General features: G+C 39.6%; 3 protein-coding genes across 3 annotated transcripts; all 3 read left to right on the top strand.

The window, feature by feature from the left end:
* Positions 1–1017: 1017 nt before the first annotated feature.
* Positions 1018–10056, top strand: LOC308302661 (C-C chemokine receptor type 5; the record flags this gene model as incomplete). The annotated part of the gene is made up of 3 exons (XM_080746946.1): positions 1018–1204; positions 3022–3212; positions 9080–10056. 3 exons carry the CDS (start codon positions 1018–1020, stop codon positions 9794–9796), a joined length of 1095 nt encoding a protein of 364 aa, XP_080603072.1. The 3' UTR covers positions 9797–10056.
* Positions 10057–13147: 3091 nt separating this feature from the next.
* Positions 13148–14263, top strand: LOC308298709 (C-C chemokine receptor type 5-like; the record flags this gene model as incomplete). Its single annotated transcript, XM_080742359.1, has 1 exon — positions 13148–14263. The coding sequence occupies exon 1, from the start codon at positions 13319–13321 to the stop codon at positions 14261–14263; it is 945 nt and encodes a 314-aa protein (XP_080598485.1). The 5' UTR covers positions 13148–13318.
* A 3293-nt stretch (positions 14264–17556) lies between these two features.
* LOC308301074 (C-C chemokine receptor type 5-like) lies at positions 17557–18603 on the top strand (the record flags this gene model as incomplete). Its single annotated transcript, XM_080744972.1, has 1 exon — positions 17557–18603. The coding sequence occupies exon 1, from the start codon at positions 17722–17724 to the stop codon at positions 18601–18603; it is 882 nt and encodes a 293-aa protein (XP_080601098.1). The 5' UTR covers positions 17557–17721.
* Between the last annotated feature and the right edge of the window lie 3106 nt (positions 18604–21709).

Raw genomic sequence — 21709 nt, 5'->3', positions numbered from 1 at the left:
AAATCTACAAAGTAGACTATCCAGGAGTTTTCACTGGTTCCCTATGTATTTGTCCCCGTATACCTACCTCATACCCCATGAATTTATAAATATACTATTATTTATTACAACCTAATTCATTCAGTTCCTCATGAACTCAAAATTGTTATTCCATGATTATCTGAATTTTTGTTTAGTTCACCCAAAACAACATTGTTACACCAAGTATTTATTAAATAGCCTATACAGTTAAGTACACAATTGTTAGCCGTTTATTACTGTTATTTTCCCCATAATTGTACCCCACATTTGTGGTACAGAAGTAGTAATGTTATTATAAAATAATATTATTATGTATTATTGGGCTGTAATCTTAAGTATTACTTAAATTCATACAGAGACAAACCAGTCTATGTCTTGTCTAGAGTCTACACTAGACCATATGGGAAATGTACTGTATATGGTTTATACTGTATCTCATATATCACTTATGAAGGCAACATAAGTGATATGATTTTCACACATGTCAATTGTTAATTTATTTATTGTTCAATTATGTATCATTGAAGCATGACAATTTTAGTAGTGCAGTTTTTCTACACTTTGAAGCTCCTTAAACCAGCTCAATGGCCCTGACTCACTGAATGACTGATAAAGGGGTTTTCACCACAACAAAAAAAAGGTCAAGTAAAAGGCCACAGAACTCCTTCCAGTAAAGCATTACTTGGCTGCTTCATTTGTTATGTTAAATAGGTTGATCCCCAGCACTGACAATATGCTTTAGGCAAATGATTACATTTTCTCACCAGACTTGTGTTTTGTGTCACTAAAACCATGCTAAATTTGGTTTAGTGATAAAGATGGTGTCATGCATTGTGTTGCTTTGCGAAGCGTCAAATTACGTGTTTAGGTTCTGGAGCATTGTCCAAGTTGGGTGTCTCAGATTTCAAGGAGGACAAAAATGCACTAAAGCTTTCTTATCCCGGTTGAACCACTAACAGTGATCCCCCCCCAACCCCTTCCTCTTGACTCAGCAAAATGAACTCAACAGAGGTACCACTACACATCTCGACCTCCATGGATAATGACTACGAAGACACCACTGCATATGACTACGGAGACGACTACACCATGTCCACCACTCCTTGTGATCAGGACTCCACTCTCATTATGTCCACGGTCTTACCAGTTGTACTCTACCTGGTCTTCTGCCTTGGTTTGCTAGGTATGTCAAAATGTAATAATACAATTTCATTTCCAACTCTGATGTCTGATGTCTAATGTCTAGATCCAAACCAGATTAGATCTATTTGCATAAATAGATACTTATGTTGGTAGATTGCTCCAAGGCATACATGGGCAACTGGCGGCCCGGGGGCCACATGCGGCCCCCACCTTCACTTAATGCGGCCTGCAGGTTAATACTGTAATACTGATATATTATTGATTTCAGCTGTTAAAATTCCTAATATGACCTGCTTTAATTCCGTCAGTCTATATTAGTAGCTTAATGACTAGTATTTCATTATGTCCAATGTATTTGTATTTAGGTTCATTAAAGGGATATTCCACTTTCAAAAAAACTTTTTGTCATTGTATGGTTTAATCAGGCTTGTATGAACACCCTGAACAGTTTTACATTTTCTTCATTCAGTATTTAGATATTTGATGTAAATGTTATCTGGCCCTCCATGCTCAGGGCCTCTCCCCACACACACTCATTGTAACTTCAAACTCCATTTTAACCATGATAGATTCATTAAAAACACCCATTATTTTTTTCTAGTGGCTCATACTACCCTCCTAATTCGTGAGCAGGCCGTATGTTTTTCCATAACATTTTTCATGTATTTTTTTATATATTTTTATTGTATTTATTTGTTTCCATTTTCCCAAAGAATTATTAAAAATACATGAAAAACGTTATGGAAAAAACACGGCATGCTCACGTATTAGGAGGGTAGTATGAGTCACCAGTGTTTTTAATGAATCTATCATGGTTAAAATGGAGTTTGAAGTTACAATGAGTGTGTGTGAGGAGAGGCCCTGAGCATGGAGGGCCAGATAACATTTACATCAAATATCTAAAAACTGAATGAAGAAAATTAAAAACTGTTCAGGGTGTTCATACAAGCCTGATTAGACCATACAATGACAAAAAGTTTTTTGAAAGTGGAATATCCCTTTAAGTTAACATAAGTATAACACTAAATGCGTTTGAAATCAAAATGTTACATTTCAGGATTCCAATTAAAAAATAACAAAAAATTATTCAGGATTCCAATTCAAAAGAAGCAAAAATAGCCTGCGATGCGTTTTGAGCTTGTAGATCTGCTATTTTTGCTTCTTTTGTATGAGTTACTAGAATGACAAAGTAGGACGTCGCAATATGCAATGTGGCCCTCTGGAGTGAAGGTGGAAATATAGTGGCCCTCGCCATTATCAAAGTTGCACACCCCTTCTCCAAGGAAACCAGGAGGTACAGGTAGGTTTACTCTAGTGCAGTGGTTCTCAAAGCGGGGTCCAGGAATTAGTGTTCCTTGAGAGGGTTCCAAATGGACCCTTACAGGAGAGGGATCCTTGAAAATAAAATAAAAAAGTTTGAGAACCACTGCTCCTGTAATGTAGGATAGATATATAGCTCACTTTAAGTTTAGCTGGATGGTGTGACCACTGTGGAGAATGCATTGAGAGGCTTCGGTCTTGGAGCCCTTCGTCACAGCTCCAGTGTGATGATGTGTAATGTAAATATCTGCTTCTTCTGTTTATTTTATTTACCTATATATTCTTTTCCTGCTTTGGTAATTGATGTTATCCTATAGTACTGTGTTCATTCCGTCTGTCTTTCACTGTTATATGAGATACATAAAGTGGTTCCTGTGTAAATAAGCCGAAAAGCTTACTAAGATCTGTTTTAGTTGACCTTGTACCAGTGATTTGTAATGTCATGAAACTGTACTTTTTACTATGCAAACTTCTAATAAATTATTCAATCAATCAATCAATCAATCAATCAATCTCTTTTTTGGGTGTCACTGTCAGGCAATGCCAGTGTTGTGTGGGTTCTGCTGAGGTACATACGGCTGAAGAGCATGACAGACGTCTGCCTTCTCAACCTGGCTCTGTCTGACCTGCTGCTGGTTCTCTCCCTGCCTCTCTGGGCCCACAACTTCCTGAACCAGCAAGGCTTTAATGGACACGTGTCATGTAAGCTGATGAAAGGTGTCTACCAGGTAAGACTTGTATACTTTTCTCAATGTTTCTCAAACCTTCACATTTCAAGGTCTCCCCTTAACTCTGACAGTGTAAAATGGAACCACATGGACCTGTTAGGGTCCATTTGGTTCCATTTGTACAGTTACATATTTGTATGGGTGCATTTAGACCCAGAGAGTCCCTGGAATCAACTTTGCGAAACACTGCTCTTATGGTGAACTTTTGCTTTATTAAACGTATACGTGTCATATCAATTATACGCATGAGAAGGGTAAACAACAGAAAAGGGAAGTGCTGAGGGTAGATTGAAATCTGATATTTTTGGAGAGTGGTACAGTCATACTGTACAGGGCATATACATATACATACAGTGACAGTCATATTATAGCCTACTTATATCCCTGTATAAGTATAAATTAGCCCCAACACACTGAGAGATTAACATCAAACTCTAAGCCAAAATCTTGGAGATCCATCATCAGAAAATAAAACACACACACACACACACACACACACACACACACACACACACACACACACACACACACACACACACACACACACACACACACACACACACATATATATACCAATTGGTATTATTAAAATTGAAAGATAAGTTAATTGCAACCATAGGTCGCAAGTTTACTATGAAAACCGGCACAACTTGTCCGTGTATCTCTGTCTGTACGTCACACTGACACTGTGGTTCCTCTCAATCCTCTGACACATCACTGTGACATCACAGGTGATATCAAAGGTGACATCACCTATGTAAAAGTCCACCTATGTAAAAAGGCAGAGACATGGCCCATATCTGTGTGGCTGGTTCAGATAGGGATCTCCTATGGGCATAAAAGGGATTGTATGTTGTGATGTCATGGGAACCACTCTAACAGAATCCCTTTTATGCCCATATATGGAGATCCCTAATGTCATCAATATTAAGCCCATATCTACAGGACTTCATATGGGAATGCCCATATATGGAGGAAGACAGTCCATATCTGTGTGGCTGGTTCAGACAGGAATCTCCATGTATGGGCATAAAAGGGATGTACCATAGATCTCCATTCATGGGTACCAGTGGTCTCCATATATGGGTAACTGGTACCCATAGTACATGGATCTCCATATATGGTTACCAGGGGTACCATGCATATAGGTAACTGGTCCGATATATATCACTGGCCAGATGGCCAAGCCCTTTAGGGCGAGGTCACATGTCGCCCTGAGGCATCTTACTAGTATAATGTATACACATACATACAGTAACTTGAATATAATGACCAATTCATCTGCTTGTATGCTTAATGGACACTCATGCAGCTTTGTAGATTTCCCCCATGCTTCTGACACAATAAAGCCATTTCTTCATACACTCAAAACAAACTTCATACACTTGCTGACATGTCTGTTAGTCTTCCCTTCTCGTTCATTGTGAGGAGCTACTGCTACATAGTGTGGTATGCTATGTATTCCCGTAGGATTTTTTTGCTAAAATTGATTTTTTTGCTGTTTTGGCTTCTATAGGGACCAAACTATGAGAAAATGACGGGGGTCAAATTTTCAGACCCCTCCCTCATTTCCTGGGGGTGGGTCACTTCAGTTTTGGCCCTATTCGGCTATGTATCCCCAATTTTCCATAGGTTTTTTTGCTAATATTGATTTGTTTGCTGTTTTGGCTTCTTTAGGGACCAAACTATGAGAAAATGTTGGGGTTCAAATTTTCAGACCCCTCCCTCATTTCCTGGGGGCGGGTCACTTCAGTTTTTGCCCTATTTGGCTATGCATTCCCAATTTCCCCATAGGTTTTTTTGCTAAAATTGATTTGTTTGCTGTTTTTGCTTCTATAGAGACCAAACTATCAGAAAATAATGGGGTGCAAATGTTCAGACCCCTCCCTCATTTCCTGGGGGCGGGTCACTCAGTTTTGGCCCTATTCGGTTATGTATTCCCATAGGATCTTTTTGCTAAAATATATATATTTTTAATGTTTTGGCTTCTATGGGGACCAAACTATCAGAAAATGACAGGGTTCAAATTTTCAGACCCCTCTCCCATTTCTTGGGGGGTCACTTCAGTTTTGGCCCTATTTGGATATGTATCCCTATAGGACTTTATTTGGCTAATGGCTACAATTCTGTTTTGGCTTCTATTGGGAACAAACTATCACAAAATGATGGGGTTCAAATGTTCAGACCCCTCCATCATTTCCTGGGGTTTTGGCCATATCCAGCTATGTATTCCCATAGGATTATTTTGCTCAAATTGATTTCTTTTGGCTTCTTTAGGGACTAAACTATCAGAAAATGACGGGGTTCAAATTTTCAGACCCATATCCTGGATCGATGGGGTAGCATTTACCTCTGGCCTGTTTTTAATCTTGTCAAATACAGGATCTATTCATCATCACTGTTTCTATGCCCTCCCTTATACTGTTGGCACACAGTCTCTACTAAATAGTCACATCTCAATCTCTGATAACAGCACGTCTTTCACTCATTTAGCGGTGGAAAATGAGGCGTTACGTTTGCCTTGGTTAGGGTGACCAGACGTCACTATATCTTGTCAAATACAGGATCTATTCAATAGCACTTGCAGAGAGGAGTGCAAGACAGGTGATTGTTTGAGCAGCCGCACTGTCCCTTGCAACCTGCTTTGCAGACACATTTGATGAGCTCAAGTACTACCTTTAGAACAGGTAGGGCAAGACACCTGACTGGAACTTACCCTGAATTCCACCAATTCTCTTCAATTGGTGGAAGCGCAGGGCTCAGGGCAATTGGACATCTGTGTCAGGTGACCAAACACATTATGTCTCGCAAGGCACCGCAGAGGCAAGGACCTGATTAGGAATCAGGGTATTAGCCTCTTCATGTGTGCACCTCCTTAAAATCATGTCCCTTGATTAAGGTCTCATATACGATAACGAGCATGAAAGAACTGTCCCTTGAGAAATACTCAAGCAGTCCCTGGCCTAACACACAGGTCAACTTCTCCTTGGTTATTCAAGCAGTCAAGTGTTCCTTGATGGACATAGTGAGCTTCATCTCTGGATGAAGACTTTGTATTCCACAGATTTAGTTGCCCTCTTCTGTCGAGTCTTATTTTTTAATGACTGATCCATATACCTATCAAAGACAACTAGACCCTCAACATAGCCAGCCATCATCGTTATGATGCTTTTGTTGAATGCATCCTGAAGCTTCAGCATGCTTGGTGTCTTTTTCATGTTCTGAAGATGGCATCAACTATAAGAACTTTGATAGAATAATCTTCATCCATCAGATCATGCTATGGGACACCTGGAAGATCTTCCTACAGGGGCTCTGCCCTGGCATCTTCAATTGCATGGAAAATTTGAACCCGTCATTTTCTAACAGTTTGGCCCCTATTGAAGCCAAAACAGAAAAGAAGAAAAAAGTATATAAATACAGAGCCGAATAGGGACAAAACTGAAGTGACCCCCCCCCCCCCTCCTCAGGAAATGGGAGAGGGGTCTGAAAATTTCATTTTCTGATAGTTTGATCCCTATAGAAGCCAAAACAGCCAAGAAATATCTATTTTAGCAAAAAGATCCTATGGGAATACATAACCAAATAGGGCCCAAACTGAAGTGACCCACCCCAGGACATGAGGGAGGGGTCTGAAAATTTGAACCCCATTATTTTCTGATAGTTTGGTCCCTATAGAAGCCAAAACAGAAAACAAATCAATTTTAGCAAAACAAACTATGGAAAATTGGGGATACATAGCCGAATAGTGCCAAAACTGAAGTGACCCGCCCCCAGGAAATGAGGGAGGGGTCTGAAAATTTGAACCCCAACATTTTCTCATAGTTTGGTCCCTAAAGAAGCCAAAACAGCAAACAAATCAATATTAGCAAAATAACCTATGGAAAATTGGGGATACATAGCCGAATAGGGCCAAAACTGAAGTGACCCGCCCCCAGGAAATGAGGGAGGGGTCTGAAAATTTGACCCCCATCATTTTCTGATAGTTTGGACCCTATAGAACCAAGATCTGCAAAAAAAACAATTTTAGCACAAAATTCCTACGGGAGCTGTTTTTTGGACATAGCATACCGCACTAACAGCTATGAGTGAGAGACAGAGCAAAAGTTGCAGTGGGGTTCCTGCGTCTGATCCCTGTGCAATAGCAGCCAGTGACCACCAAGGGGAGCTGTTGTCCAAATTGTTCTTGTCACATGCATTAACAGCCTGTAATCACATCGGCCTCCCTGTGGGGCTCTTAAGCCGTGTCCGTGACATCATTTTGTAGTCAGGTGCCAAGCAGATTTCTTGTCAATATGGGCAGTGCTATGTCCCTTGCTATTTCAACAGATCCGAGACAAAAATAATGATTGATTGATTGATTGATTGATTGATTGATTGAAGACTTCATTAGAATTTTGCATAGGAAAAGGTACAGTTTCATGACGGTACAGTTCACTGGTACAAGGTCTACTAAAAGGAGATCCTAGAAAAGACTAAGCTTATTTCCACAGGAAACCATTTAAGTATCTCATATAACATTGAATGACAGACGAATAGAACACAGTAGGCCCTACTATGCAGTAGATATAGTCAGTAAAAAAAAAAGAAAAAAAATGAAAGAACAAAATACAGTAGGCTAAGTAACGACTAAAGTATAATTACCACTTTCCTGTCAACAAGAAAGAGAAGATAAATTAGCTTATAGTAAAAAGATTCATGGGCGCTGGTGCCTCTTGGCACCAGAATTTCTCCTCCACTGCATGCACTAGTTTTAGATTTTTGAGCGGTGGTCACACCGTCTCCATAGCGTGGCCGTGTGTGTAGGTATGTTTGTTTGTGGGTGGGTGGGTCTGTCTGTCTGTATGTATGTAGCCTCAAGCCTGGTGTAGTACCTTTTCTGACCACACATGTTAAGGGAGGGGCGCTGTTTTCAGGCCAGGCCAGGCACACACACACACGCGCGCACACACACACACACACACACACACACACACACACAGGGGGGAAGGGGGGGGGGGGGGGTAAAACCACCGCTCAGATTTTGGTAGGCCTATGGCTCAAAACGTTTTGAATTATTTTAGAATTTTCTGATAGAACAAGTCTTGTCTTCCAGGGGTCCCTGGCACAAAACCTTTTCAGATGGGGGTCCTATCAATTTGGGGGTCCTTGACATTACTTATTGGCGTGCTCTTTTTTTTTTTTTGTTTTGTTTTTGGTATGGTGTTAGGCAAACAAGTTGGGCTCACCCCGAAGTGGTCTGTTTGCAATGAATCAAATATTAGATAAGTCAGTATGTGGTTGAAACCCCAAATAATTGATAACAGATTTTTCAGAGATGGATTCTGTTACTATTGGGTATGATTTAAACATACTAAATATTCAGGAAAAAATAACTACTGGAAAGGCATACTTTTCAAGATGGCGTCAGTGCCGTCCACGATTGCTGGAGCTAAAAAATTGCTTTGTCAGGTTACTCAGGTAATGCCTATGAGAAGAACCAAAAGACAATGAACTCTTTATTCCTCTATTTATTTGATTCTGCTCTTGATGTTGATCAATATGATAATTGAAGCATTTCGGGATTCTTTGGTTAAAAACTGTGTTGATGCTGCTGTACCCTGCTTTGTAAAACAATTTAAAACTTAGATGGGTGGATCATATGAATGCAGAATTCTGGAATTGATCCTAACAATTCAGAAAAGGTCTGAAGCTGTGATATAGGCCTACTGTATCTGCTTTTGTCCCATTATCACGCCATTATGAAGCTGTTAGATTTGGTCCCAAACGTGATGTCATGTGACTCTATAGCCTACCCATTGTCCCTTTGAGACTATAGTCATCATTTCCTTCATGCACTCATTTCTTATTCTCTCTACTCTGACCAGCTGGGTTTCTACAGCGGGACCTTGTTTGTCACCTTGATGAGTGTGGACCGCTACCTGGCCATCGTTCATGCTGTGGCAGCCATGAGGGCCAGAAAACTCTGCTACGGAGCTGTGGCAAGTGTTACTATTTGGGTCATATCAATTATAATGACAATTCCTCAAGTGGTATTTGCTAAAATGGTGCAAGAGTACGACAATGAAGAGATTAGCTCCTTAGCTCCTCCTCCGACATGCCAGAGTTTGTACCCAGATGAGACGGCGACGCGGTGGAAGATGTTCCGAAACTTTGGGGAGAACACAGTGGGGCTCTTTGTGAGCCTTCCTATCATGACCTTCTGTTATATGAGAATCCTAGTTGTGGTGCAGAGGTCCAGGAATTCAAAGAAAAACAGAGCCATGAAACTGATATTCACCATTGTTTGTGTGTTCATTGTCTGCTGGGTGCCTTACAATGTCATAGTCTTCATCCAGACTCTACAGCTGTTCGATATCCTAAATAACTGCCAGGCCTCTAATATGATCAACTCTGCATTGACTGTGACAGAGTCCATTGCACTGGCTCACTGCTGCGTAAATCCAATAATCTATGCCTTTGTGGGGGAGAAGTTTAGAAAGTCCCTCACAGGTGTGTTGTCTAGATACAAACTCTTCAAGCAGTTCAGCAGGCAGGATGTAACTAGGTCAGAAAATGAAACCTCCAATACACCTGTGAGTTGATGTGTGGTGGTATTACCCTGGCTGGCAAGCTGAGAACTGAGAATTTGATTTGTACAAAGTTTGTGAACCTTTTATAATTTTCTATATTTCTGCAATATATATATATCAATGTGACAACAACCTAGCTGGTTTGACAAGAGGCTAAAAAAATAATAATCTGAAACAAACTGCAGCAGGTGAACCTACAATGGGAGAGCAGGAATTACCCAGTAGTGGAAAAAGTATACCCATTTTTTACTTAAGTAAAAGTATCAATAGCCTACTGCAATGTAGAAATACTCTGTTACGAGTCAAAGTACCAGTATTCAAATTTTACTTACTAAGGCTGCCCTCACACCAAAATACCTATGAGAGTGGAATCCGCGTTCCGCCAATGCATTTCAATGAGAGTGAAGCAGTTTCATGCCAGCAGAGGATTTCTGCAAAAAACGCTCCCTTATCATTGAAATGCATTGGAGGAACGCGGATTCCACTCTCATAGGTATTTTGGTGTGAGGGTTAGGGTTAGGGTTATCAAAATGTATTAAAATACAAAAAGTAGAAAGTACTCATTATGCATAATGTCCCATTTCACAACTTTTCAAATGTATAAAATGTCAAAGAAATCTTTTGAAAATACTGTAGCAGATCTACAAGCTCACAATGTGTCAATGCATTGTGAGCTTGTAGATCGTCTATTTTCAAATGGTCGAAATGCATATAGGGCTGAAGTGGGTAATGTATGTTTTGAAATAATAATCAAAATCTACAAAGTAACTAGTATCTAAAGTTTTCAAATAAATGTAGTGTAGTAAACAATTCTGAGATGTAGTGGAGTAGAACAAGTAAAAGTACAGAATACTGGTAATACTCCAGTAAAGTAAAAACTATCTCAAAATTGTACAATATTTGTGTAAACACACTTAGTTACCGTACACCACTGGAGCATGATGATGTGACCCTACTCACTAACTCTGGTGTGCAGTAACACTCACGGGATAACAACCATAGGGTTCCAACACAGCATGTTTATAGGTCATAATTATGTCGAAATATAGAACATTCTAAAGGGTTGACAAACTTTCAAGCACCACTTGTACAGCATAGCACATACTGTACAAGTCCTGTTAAGGCCTCTCCATACTTCGACAGAAATGTTCGGTGAGTTGTGTTTTCCGACGTGCAAATTTCCGAACTCTCGTTCGGTCCAATGCTTTTCAGAAGTCCCGAGGGATATAATTTTATGGTAGAAAAGGACCTTTTGACCAAAAACGGCAGTTTTGGTCAAAGTATGGAGAGGCCTTTAGTGTGAATAAGAAATAGACTTTTTGTATTCAATAATGTATATCTTAACTTTATGTTGTTGTTGTTTAACTTTTTGGTATTTTCTATTTTTGTATACATATTGTACATATATAATTAATTAGAGCTGAGTCCTTTCTTAAAATGCGTAGGCCTATTCCTAAGTGTTGAGAGTGATGACTAGGCATGTTTACTGACTTCTGTATTTCATTATCACACTGAGGAAGACGTGTTTGTGGTTTGGCTGTGCCTATCTGTGAATAAAAGTACATGCAAAGGACATTTCTGTGAGTGCTGGCAAAACACCTTTTTTGTTTGGGGTCAAAGTGATCTGTTCACTTCAAATCAAGCCAAACAGATGGGTTAGGGTTGTGTAAAATAGTTAAGCCCTGTCCACACTTGTGATTTGTAATGCAACAAGTTGCAACTGCAACAACTTGCAACAGAATCCCCAAACCACAACGGCCTGCAATGGGTTAATTCCGCTGCGACAGGTTGCAAGTTGCAACATTAAATAAAGTCCACCAAACAGCATAAAACCATCTGGAGAAAAGAGCTAAATGATCTGGAAACCTATGATATTTATCAGCTGTTCGGTTCAAACACCACCAACAACCTTTAAGTTACTGATTGTAAAGACCGGTTGAAAAGACAAGAGGACCCCAGAAGGAACTACATTTCAGGGGAAGGAACCAACAAAAAACTGTGAAAAGTTGCATCAACATCTGCTATTTTCGAAATAACTTATTTTTGTGGTCATAACATTTCACTTCTACACACAAGCAAAAATACTACTGTAGATGGCTAACAGAACTGAACTGGACATGCAATAGAATAAGATCTCTTTGCCTTCGCATTGTATCTCAACACAGCACAGTCAGTGATGGACGTAACTACAAGCATTATTATCAGCGCTTCATATATTCTGATGAAAGCCACAGCAGTTACAGGAAACAATTCGCATTTCAACAAACACACAAACCATTGGTAGGGGGGGGGGGGGGGGTGCACATGTTGCAAGTGCATCTTTGCACGTTCCACTTTGTAGATCTTTAATTTGAGTAACATTACATGCATGTACCGGTATCTATTCAAAATAAGCATATAATTCTTGTATGAAGATTTATGGGGCATGCATTGCATGATGTAACGGAAACATTTACTCCACCTTCCAGCATTTTAAATGCATTCAAACATAACCTACAGTATAACACACATAGATCAACCCAGTGGTTCACAAACTGTGGACCCCCCTCCCAAATAATTTGTTGGGGTCCCCAAATGATTTGCTTAATAATGTGCAAAGTCGTTTTCTCACTCAACAGTAAACAAACCAACATACAGTATAAGTGTATACAAGGTATCTTCACATTTTCTCAAGTGTTCTGGAAAGTTTGAGAACCCACCTGGATCAACCCACCATAGGAAGTGGTAATACTAACAACGTATTCTGCAATCACATGCAGAAACACAATAGAAAGTTACATAGCTCAACTGAATTGGAGAATATCTATTTGTTTTGGCCTGGTAACTTGACAGAGCACATCAGTCAATGATGGACAACACCTCAATCTATTTTATCAACAGCAATGCCAGGTGAGACTTTTCACTATTGTTTGACTTTAAAGGGATATTTCACTTATAAATGTTTGGGGTCATTTTCACTCTACTCTGGTTTTTGTGTGCACCCCAAACTGTTATTAAGTTGCTTGATTCCGTTTTTAAATATTTGATCATACTTTTTGTCTGACATGTCACACGCCCCTTCCTATACAAACCCATTGTAACTTCAAACTTAATTTTAACGTTAAATTCATTTTTTATCTTTAAATAGAGGTGATGAAAATAGAAAGTCACACTCAAAAAGCACTTTTCAGAATATATCTCTTATTATGAGTCTTATTATTATTATTATTAATATGTCCTACCTCTACTCATGTTATCTTATTCTATTGTTTTCATGCCTAAACAGACCTGATCATGTATACTCAAACCTTTGTTTATGAAAATGCACCTAATCCCTACTCTTATCCCGCAATTTCTCTCTCTCTTAGCTCACCACCTACCACTGAGGAATACTACGACTATTCTGACTACCCCGATATAGACTACGGGTTGTGTGTATACAACCGTCATGGGTCCTACTTTCTCCCACTGCTCTACTCCATCTTCTTCATCCTGGGTTTTCTAGGGAATGTGCTTGTCCTCTGGGTGATATTCTGTGGGGTGCGTCTCCGTAGCATGACCGATGTTTGCCTCTTCAACCTGGCCTTTGCTGACCTTCTGCTAGTATGCTCCCTTCCCTTCCTAGCCCACCAAGCCCGGGACCAGTGGCTGTTTGGAGATGTCATGTGCAAGGTGGTCCTCGGTGCTTACCATATTGGCTTTTACTGCGGGATCTTTTTCATCACCCTGATGAGCATTGACCGGTACCTGGCTATAGTGCTGGCAGTATATGCACTAAAAACACGAACACGTGCCTTTGGAATGATTGCAGCTGCTGTTACATGGGTTGCTGGATTTCTCGCCTCGTTTCCTGATCTAGCTTTTCTTCAGGTACATAAATCAACAATTCCATACTGTGCTCCTTCATACGAAGACACCAAGATGGACAATTATGCCACAGCAGATGCATACACAAGGTCAAGGCACTACTGGAGTATCTTCAGCCTTTTCAAAATGAACATTCTTGGCTTGCTGATTCCGATGGTCATCATGTGTTTCTGCTACAGCCAGATCATTTGGAGGCTTGTGCACTGCCAATCATCCAAGAAACATGCCATCCGTTTGGTCCTTGTAGTTGTAGCCGTGTTTTTCTGCTGCTGGATGCCCTATAACGTTGTGGCTTTCTTCAAAGCTCTGGAGTTATATGGATTCTTTCAATGTGAAAGCAGCAAGGCAATCTTATTGGCTTTACAAGTCACAGAGGCCATTGCTTACTCTCACAGCTGCATCAACCCCATCCTGTATGTTTTTGTAGGGGAGAAGTTCAGGAGGCACCTCCTGAGGTTGGTGAACAGGTCTCCATGTAGGCTGTGTAAGGTTTTGAAGACCCTCATCCCTGATGACAGAATCAGAAGAGGGTCTGTTTTTTCACAGACCACCAGTGTGGATGAGAGGTCCTCTGCTGTCAGAAGAGGGTCTGTTTTTTCACAGACCATGGATGAAAGGTCCACTCCTGTATGAAGTGACAGTGTAAGCAATGTTTGAGTTGTATAGTCTAGTTACTCTATATTCATGCACTCACAACCTTTACTCTGGTGGGCATAATGTTTTACACAACAAATACATTCAGAAATCATTCAAACTTGAAAAAAGGGACTTCTGGCTGGATAGAGTATGGCGCAGAACGCAGGATAGAGAGCTCCTGTAGAGGTTATTTATCGTTTTCTTTGTCACACTTATGAGTGTGGCAAACTTGTAGTGAGCCGTTTCACTTCAAATGATAAAAACATCCTGCTAGTGAGAATAAGGTGCTGGCTACACGAATATGGATCTTTTTCAAATCGCACATTTTGTTGTGCGATTGGGGCTTGCAGCCACACAAAGCTGGAGATTTCGGCCGCTAAACCGGATCTTTTTGTATCCGGATAAACAAGTTAAGATTTACAAAAATATCCGATTCAGTGGATCTGTGTAGGCATGGATTCTTTTTTTTTTACTAGACAGTTTTGTCGTGAGGACCTAGATATTTTTCTATGCGGGTGTACGAAAATCTGAGTTTAGAAAAAGATCCATATTAGTGAAGCCTTTGTCTATTAAAGAAATATGTATTTGCTGTACCCGCGGGTTGTAGTGCATGGCTGGATGCAGACCAGGCCTGTGACCTTATTTCCTGCCATATCCTCTATGTGGTATGCTGTATATACACGTGTGTATATATATATATATATATATATATATATATATATATATATATATATATATATATATTCTTTTTTTTCTTATTTCTTACTTGGAAAAATTTGAAAACGTCTTGAATAAAGATAAAGTAAAAAGAATATGTTTGTACAGTATGTGATTACTGTAGTCTGTATCTTGCTTAGATAAGAGCGTCTGCCAAATGCTTATTGAAATGTATAAAATTGTAAATAGTTATTTCATTCAATACTGCAAAGAAAGCTTTAAAAGCAGCTACAGTACAGTTAAGTATATGTTGATTATAGATTTTTGAATTTTTGCATGAATTATGATTATGACTTCCTTGTAAAATAAAATAAAAAGCAACACATTTGAACATCACACTGTTTTTCATTTTAGCTTAAAAGGAAAACCCTTTCAGCACTTTTAACCGCCACAGTGGAAGGAAGTGTGTGTGTGTGTGTGTGTGTGTGTGTGTGTGTGTGTGTGTGTGTGTGTGAGTGAGTGTGTGTGTGTGTGTGTGTGTGTGTGTGTGTGTGTGTGTGTGTGTGTGTGTGTGTGTGTGTGTGTGTGTGTGTGTGTGTGTGTGTGTGTGTGTGTGTGTGTGTGTGTGTGTGTGCTTGAGTGCGTGTGCGTGTGTGCACGTGTGTGTGTGTGTGTGTGTGTGTGTGGTTATTTGCACATGTTGCAAATGCGGTTTTGCAGGTCCACTTAACAAACATTGCAAATATATTTTTGCATTCATTTTTCTATTTAAAACAAGTGCAATCCCTTTGTACATACAGTATACCTCATGTGTAGATTTATGGACCATGCATTGATGATCTCACACAAACATTCGCCGTACCTGTCTTGACTTACAGTGTTTTACATGCATTCAGTAGCCCATAACACATATCAGTAGCAAACCTATAGATCAGCCCATAGGAGGTGTTGTGTGGTTGCACTTCCCATAAGCAAAAACACATTGCATAACAGATATTACAGAGCACAACTGAACTGGATATGATATAGAAACATTGAGAATGTATTCCTATGAAAAATAAAAATAAAAACAAAAAATATATAGGTTTTTGTTTTGGCCTGGCATCTTGACAGCACAGTAAATGATGGACAGCACCACAAGTTATTTTATCAACAGCACTGTCAGGTGAGCATTTTTACTATTGTTTGACATAAAAATCAACTCTTTTTTTTACTTTTAGTTTTTAACCCATTTAGACCTGTCAAGCCAGGAACACCTCTGTGTGTAGTTGTTGCTATTTATAGTATAGCATCATACTTTGGTCCGGATTATTAGAATCAGCCTCATGTCTAAAAGGGGGGTGATGATGATAAACAGAGATGAGACACATTTCCTGCGCAAGGTTTAAATTACTCAATCCCATAATATAGCTTGGAGAAAGAAAAAAAACATTCTTACTGTTCTGTTTCTTTGTAATATTAAAATGCTACATTTGCCCCCATGCCTTAGTTCTTCCTAATTGTCTCCACCAGCCCGAAGGCATGGCAGAGACTATTTTCACCCTGTATATACACGTATATAGCCTACGTATGTTACTCATACAGATTTTGTTCAAACAAGCAAATCGGTACACAGTAATCTCTATAGTAATTAAACCAAACAGGTCTGTCAGATTTGTCATATTCCATCCTCATTGGCTAAGATTGGCTTCCAAAGAGTGCCGGTAGGAGCACCTTTTTTTTTTTTTTAAGATTTGTTTTTGGGCTTTTTGCCTTTATTGGATAGGACAGTAGACTGACAGGAAATGGGGGAGAGACAGGGAGTGACATGCAGCAAAGGTTGCTCGAGTCGGGAATCGAACCTGCGTCGCCGACAGGCATTGATGCCGAAATGGCAATGTCTATATGGTATGCGCCTGGTCCACTAGGACACCAGGCGCCCCGGGAGCACATCTTCTAGTCTCTCTCTGTGTTTGATTATCTGAGTGGAGACAGTTGTGTGGAGGCTAGATTGTAGATTGGAGTCTCATCAGCCTGTATAAACTCTGCCCTGCCTTTCATTCCTAGCCTGATCCTAGTTAGTTGTTTTGCTCTATGGATCTAGAAACTGATCTAGAAACTGAAGTGACTTGCTGGCAGAGTTCTGCAAGGCTCCAATTTTTTGACTCTGACTTCTGTTCAATATCTACATGCTCCCACTGGCTCAGATTATGGACAACAAAACCAAAGCTATGCAGATGACCCAAAACTTGACATAAATGTATCACTGAGGGGACCAAAGTTCCAATACAAACACAGAGAAAATACATTGAACAAATCAACGATTGGCTGTTAAGCTTATCTGCTATGCAAGAACATACATTAAAAAAGTTAGAGCCCATTGGCGAAAAGTTACGGTATGAGGATGTTTCCACCTCGTAGCCACCATCTTCTTTGCTGCTGTTAGTCCAGCAAAGAAGATGCGCTTGTGTGTGCAGTTCAGGTGAAGCTGGGACATAATTTAAAAATAAACAAAGATGAAGAAGGTGAAATGTAGTCATGCTATTTTATAGGCCTATGTCATTTTTAACTTATCTAATACACTTTTCATTACAACACTGTTATTATCATCCAATTTCTCTCTCAGCTCAACTGCTGTCAGTTCAGAAACAACAGAATATTATTATGAGGACTATGGTGATGGCGACTACGGATTGTGTGCATACGATCGTCATGGGTCCTACTTTCTCCCACTGCTCTACTCCATCTTCTTCATCCTGGGTCTTCTAGGAAATGTACTTGTCCTCTGGGTGATATTCTGTGGGGTGCGTCTCCGTAGCATGACCGATGTTTGCCTCTTCAACCTGGCCTTTGCTGACCTTCTGCTAGTATGCTCCCTTCCCTTCCTAGCCCACCAAGCCCGGGACCAGTGGCTGTTTGGGGATTTCATGTGCAAGGTGGTCCTCGGTGCTTACCATATTGGCTTTTACTGCGGGATCTTTTTCATCACCCTGATGAGCATTGACCGGTACCTGGCTATAGTGCTGGCAATTTATGCATTAAAAACACGAACGCGCACTTTTGGAATGATTGCAGCTGCTGTTACGTGGGTGGCTGGATTCCTTGCCTCGTTTCCAGATCTAGGTTTTCTTCAGGTACAGGAGGCTCCAAGGGATGATACAACAATGTTATTCTGTGCTCCTTTGTACGAGGACAATGCAGCAAACAAAAGGCACTACTGGAGTATCTTCGGCCTTTTCAAAATGAACATTCTTGGCTTGCTGATTCCGATGGTCATCATGTGTTTCTGCTACAGCCAGATCATTTGGAGGCTTGTGCACTGCCAATCATCCAAGAAACATGCCATCCGTTTGGTCCTTGTAGTTGTAGCCGTGTTTTTCTGCTGCTGGATGCCCTATAACGTTGCTTCTTTCTTCAAAGCTTTGGAGTTATATGGAGTCTATACAGCATGTGAAAGCAGCAAGGCAATAACATTGGCTTTACAAGTCACAGAGGCCATTGCTTACTCTCACAGCTGCATCAACCCCATCCTGTATGTTTTTGTAGGGGAGAAGTTCAGGAGGCACCTCCTGAGGTTGGTGAACAGGGCTCCATGTAGGCTATGTAAGGTTTTGAAGACCCTCATCCCTGAGGACAGAGTCAGAACAGGGTCTATTTACTCACAGACCACCAGTGTGGATGAAAGGTCCACTGCTGTATGAAGTGACTTTGTAATGGTTGAGTTTTGTAGTCTGTGACATAGTCATACATGCACACACATATAAACACAAACAAAGTTAATGGAGAGATATACAGGGATATTATATATTAGACAGCCACTTGACTGTGACCACTATTTGTTCTTTGCACACATGAACATTGTGAGCCTTATTTCACACATCTCTGCCTACTGTTTTTGCAGTTGAGCAATAGAAGTTAACTTACTACTGTAGGTCGTTGCCCCGCCACTCCCAATATCCTGCCCTAGATCTTTATTATATATATATTTATACTTTTAAATGAGCAATGAAAATAAATTAATACTGTATTTAAATACGGTAATATGAATAGAATACAATTAAATCAAATAGCGCCCTTTCCCCAGTTAGTTACACACTGCTACATGAAGTAGAGTTAGAACTGTTCCATAGAACTGTACTTTAGGGTTATTAAATTGTGACTGCAGAAAAGACATTCGAGCCCCATCATGGAACAAGTCTCCAATAGCATGTACCTCATTGTCATGCCACAATCAACAAGTGGGAGAAAGAGCTGGGGGAGTCTTGGCTCCTTATGGAAGGGGTCAGAAATGAGATGCCGCTTTCTGCTTGTTGTTCGTAAACTGATTTTTGTGATAGTCCTAACTGGCTTCTTCCTATCACCCATGACCAGACTCCTATTTATTTTTTCTGCTTGTGTGTCTCTCCATAAACTTGTATAATTAATTAGTTAATTAATTAATATAGCATTCTTTTTCAAGAATCAGATCCATCAGATCCCCATCCACTGACTGACTGAGCCCCCCCCCCCCCCCTCTCTCTCTCTCTCTCTCTTTCTCTCTCCCTCTCTTTCCCTTATTTCGCTTTGTTTTGTCTTTATTATTATTATTATTATTTTACTTTTCTTGTACTTTGATTTTGTTTCTTTATGTAAATATATGTGTTTGGTTGCTGTTTAAGAAAAAAAATCATATATGGAAGCAGGCAAGAAGAATTGTATCTTATATCGAGAATAGGATGTCTCTCCATATTGTTGTATAAGCTTGTTTTATATGTCCTGATGTGACTATGCCTAAACTTCCAATACAAATATTAATAATAAAAAAAAAGAATTAGAATGGGAATTTAAAATGAAGTTTGTATTTAAAAATAAAATGTTAAAGCACCCTCAGATGATCAGTCTGTATATTAACAAATACATTAAATACAAACTAAAGGGCCGCAGCATGACTGTCTATATGTGACCAGACCCCTATGGTCTGTTTTGTAATGCAGTATTGTATGGCACAGCCTCAGGCTTGTGAAACTTTTGGCACAACTTCTTACTCTATGGGAGGCAACTGATGAAAAAAAAGATTACAAAGGAGAAGTATGACTAAGTAAAACAACTGAAATGTGTCCGGTAGATCATATCACAATCACATAGACAAAAAAGTAGCAATAATAATAAGCACAATAATCCAATCCAAAAATGTGTGTGTGTTGGGGAAGTTAACGTTACATGTAACTGAGTTACGTAACTAAGTTACATTTTGCTGTAACTTGCTGGTAACTGAGTTACATTCATATTTCTGTAACTCGTCAAGTGAGATACTTTTTGGGTCATTTTTGTCTCAAGTTACAAGATAAGTTATAGTTTTACATTTAAGTCTTGTTAAGATTGACAATGAATGTCATGTAACAGTTTAATTATGTATAGCAAAGGTGTACAGTATCACTATACAAGGCACCAGTCTTTTTCTCTTTTTTACAGTTAAGTCACAGTTTTACAATTGAGATGTGATCAAATTGAAGATCAAATGTCATGACTAAGTTTATTTTAGGAACACAGATGTTTACAAAAGAAAATGTCAACCTTTGTTAAATAAAAGTATAAAACTCAGTTGAGAGGCATAGGCCCAATTTGTTTTTACAGTAAAGTATAGTTTTACTGTTACGATCAAATGTCTTATAACAGTTTAGTTAATATGCATAAAGATGTGATAAGACTGACGATAATGTCATGACTCATGTAACAGTGTCCTCAACAGATCATCATTTTCTTATTTTTTTTTACTTTATTTTAGGAACACAGATGTTTACTAAAGAAAATGTCGACCTTTTTTAAATAAAATATAAAACTCAGTTGAGAGGCATATTTCTGCTGGTATGTGACTTTTTTTTGTAGGATATTATATTTAGTTTCATGTACACCAAATGTACATTCTCTTTTTACGCTGAAAAAAGTAACTCAAGTTACTTTTTCTATGTAACTTGAAACTTTACAAGTTACATTTCTCCAGGGTGTATAACTGTATCTTAATCAAGTTACTGCCATGGGTGAGTTACTTGTAACTGTACAAGTTACGCTTTCAAAGTAACTACTCCAGCACCAGAGAGGTGAGAGAAGCAAGCAGAGATGGTTCACAGATGCAAGCGGATGTGAAACACAGGCCGGGAAAGCAGCAAAAGTAACCACTGTGACAGCAATACAACTCTGCCTGCCTGGTGACTGAGTACTGATAACCCATAACACTCTGCTTTTGGAAGAGTGTGTAAAAGATATCGCAACTGCTACTGGTGACTTGCCACTGAGTCGAGACCCAGTGGTGTGGACAGCGTACTGCAGCAAGTGCCGTGGTGGTACCTTTTTGTTTCATTATTTTAGGGGCCTGTGCGCACCTCAATGTCTGGGGGTTTTATTCCATTTTATTTTAACTTGGGATCTGTTTTTATTTGGGGATTTAGTTCCGCTTTCTGTACATGGTTTTAAACAATAAATCTTTATTTTATACAAATCTGGTTTGGTTGTTTGTTTCGGATTGAAAGACAGCTCTTCAGTACCTATAACCTATAGACAAAACGTGTTAGGTGACATACAGTAGTCGGCCCGTCCTCCCTTAAGCCAATTTCAATTTAGCGGACAAGATTGTGCTTGCAGTATATGACCTTCTTTAACTGCAATTGATACTGTAGACGTGTCATATATGCTGTACAACTTCAATCCCTCTCTAGTGCATGCTTATTCAGTATACATGACATGTATTAGTGTATTTACACAAATTAAAGACATTTGATATGGTGTAAAGTAAGACCAGAGGTTATGGTCCAGGTGCATGACTGATGCCTT

This window comes from Nannobrachium achirus (genome assembly GCF_963921795.1).
Source record: "Nannobrachium achirus genome assembly, chromosome: 2".
NCBI classification, from domain to species: Eukaryota; Metazoa; Chordata; class Actinopteri; order Myctophiformes; family Myctophidae; genus Nannobrachium; species Nannobrachium achirus.
This window is presented reverse-complemented; position numbering and strand designations above follow the sequence as displayed.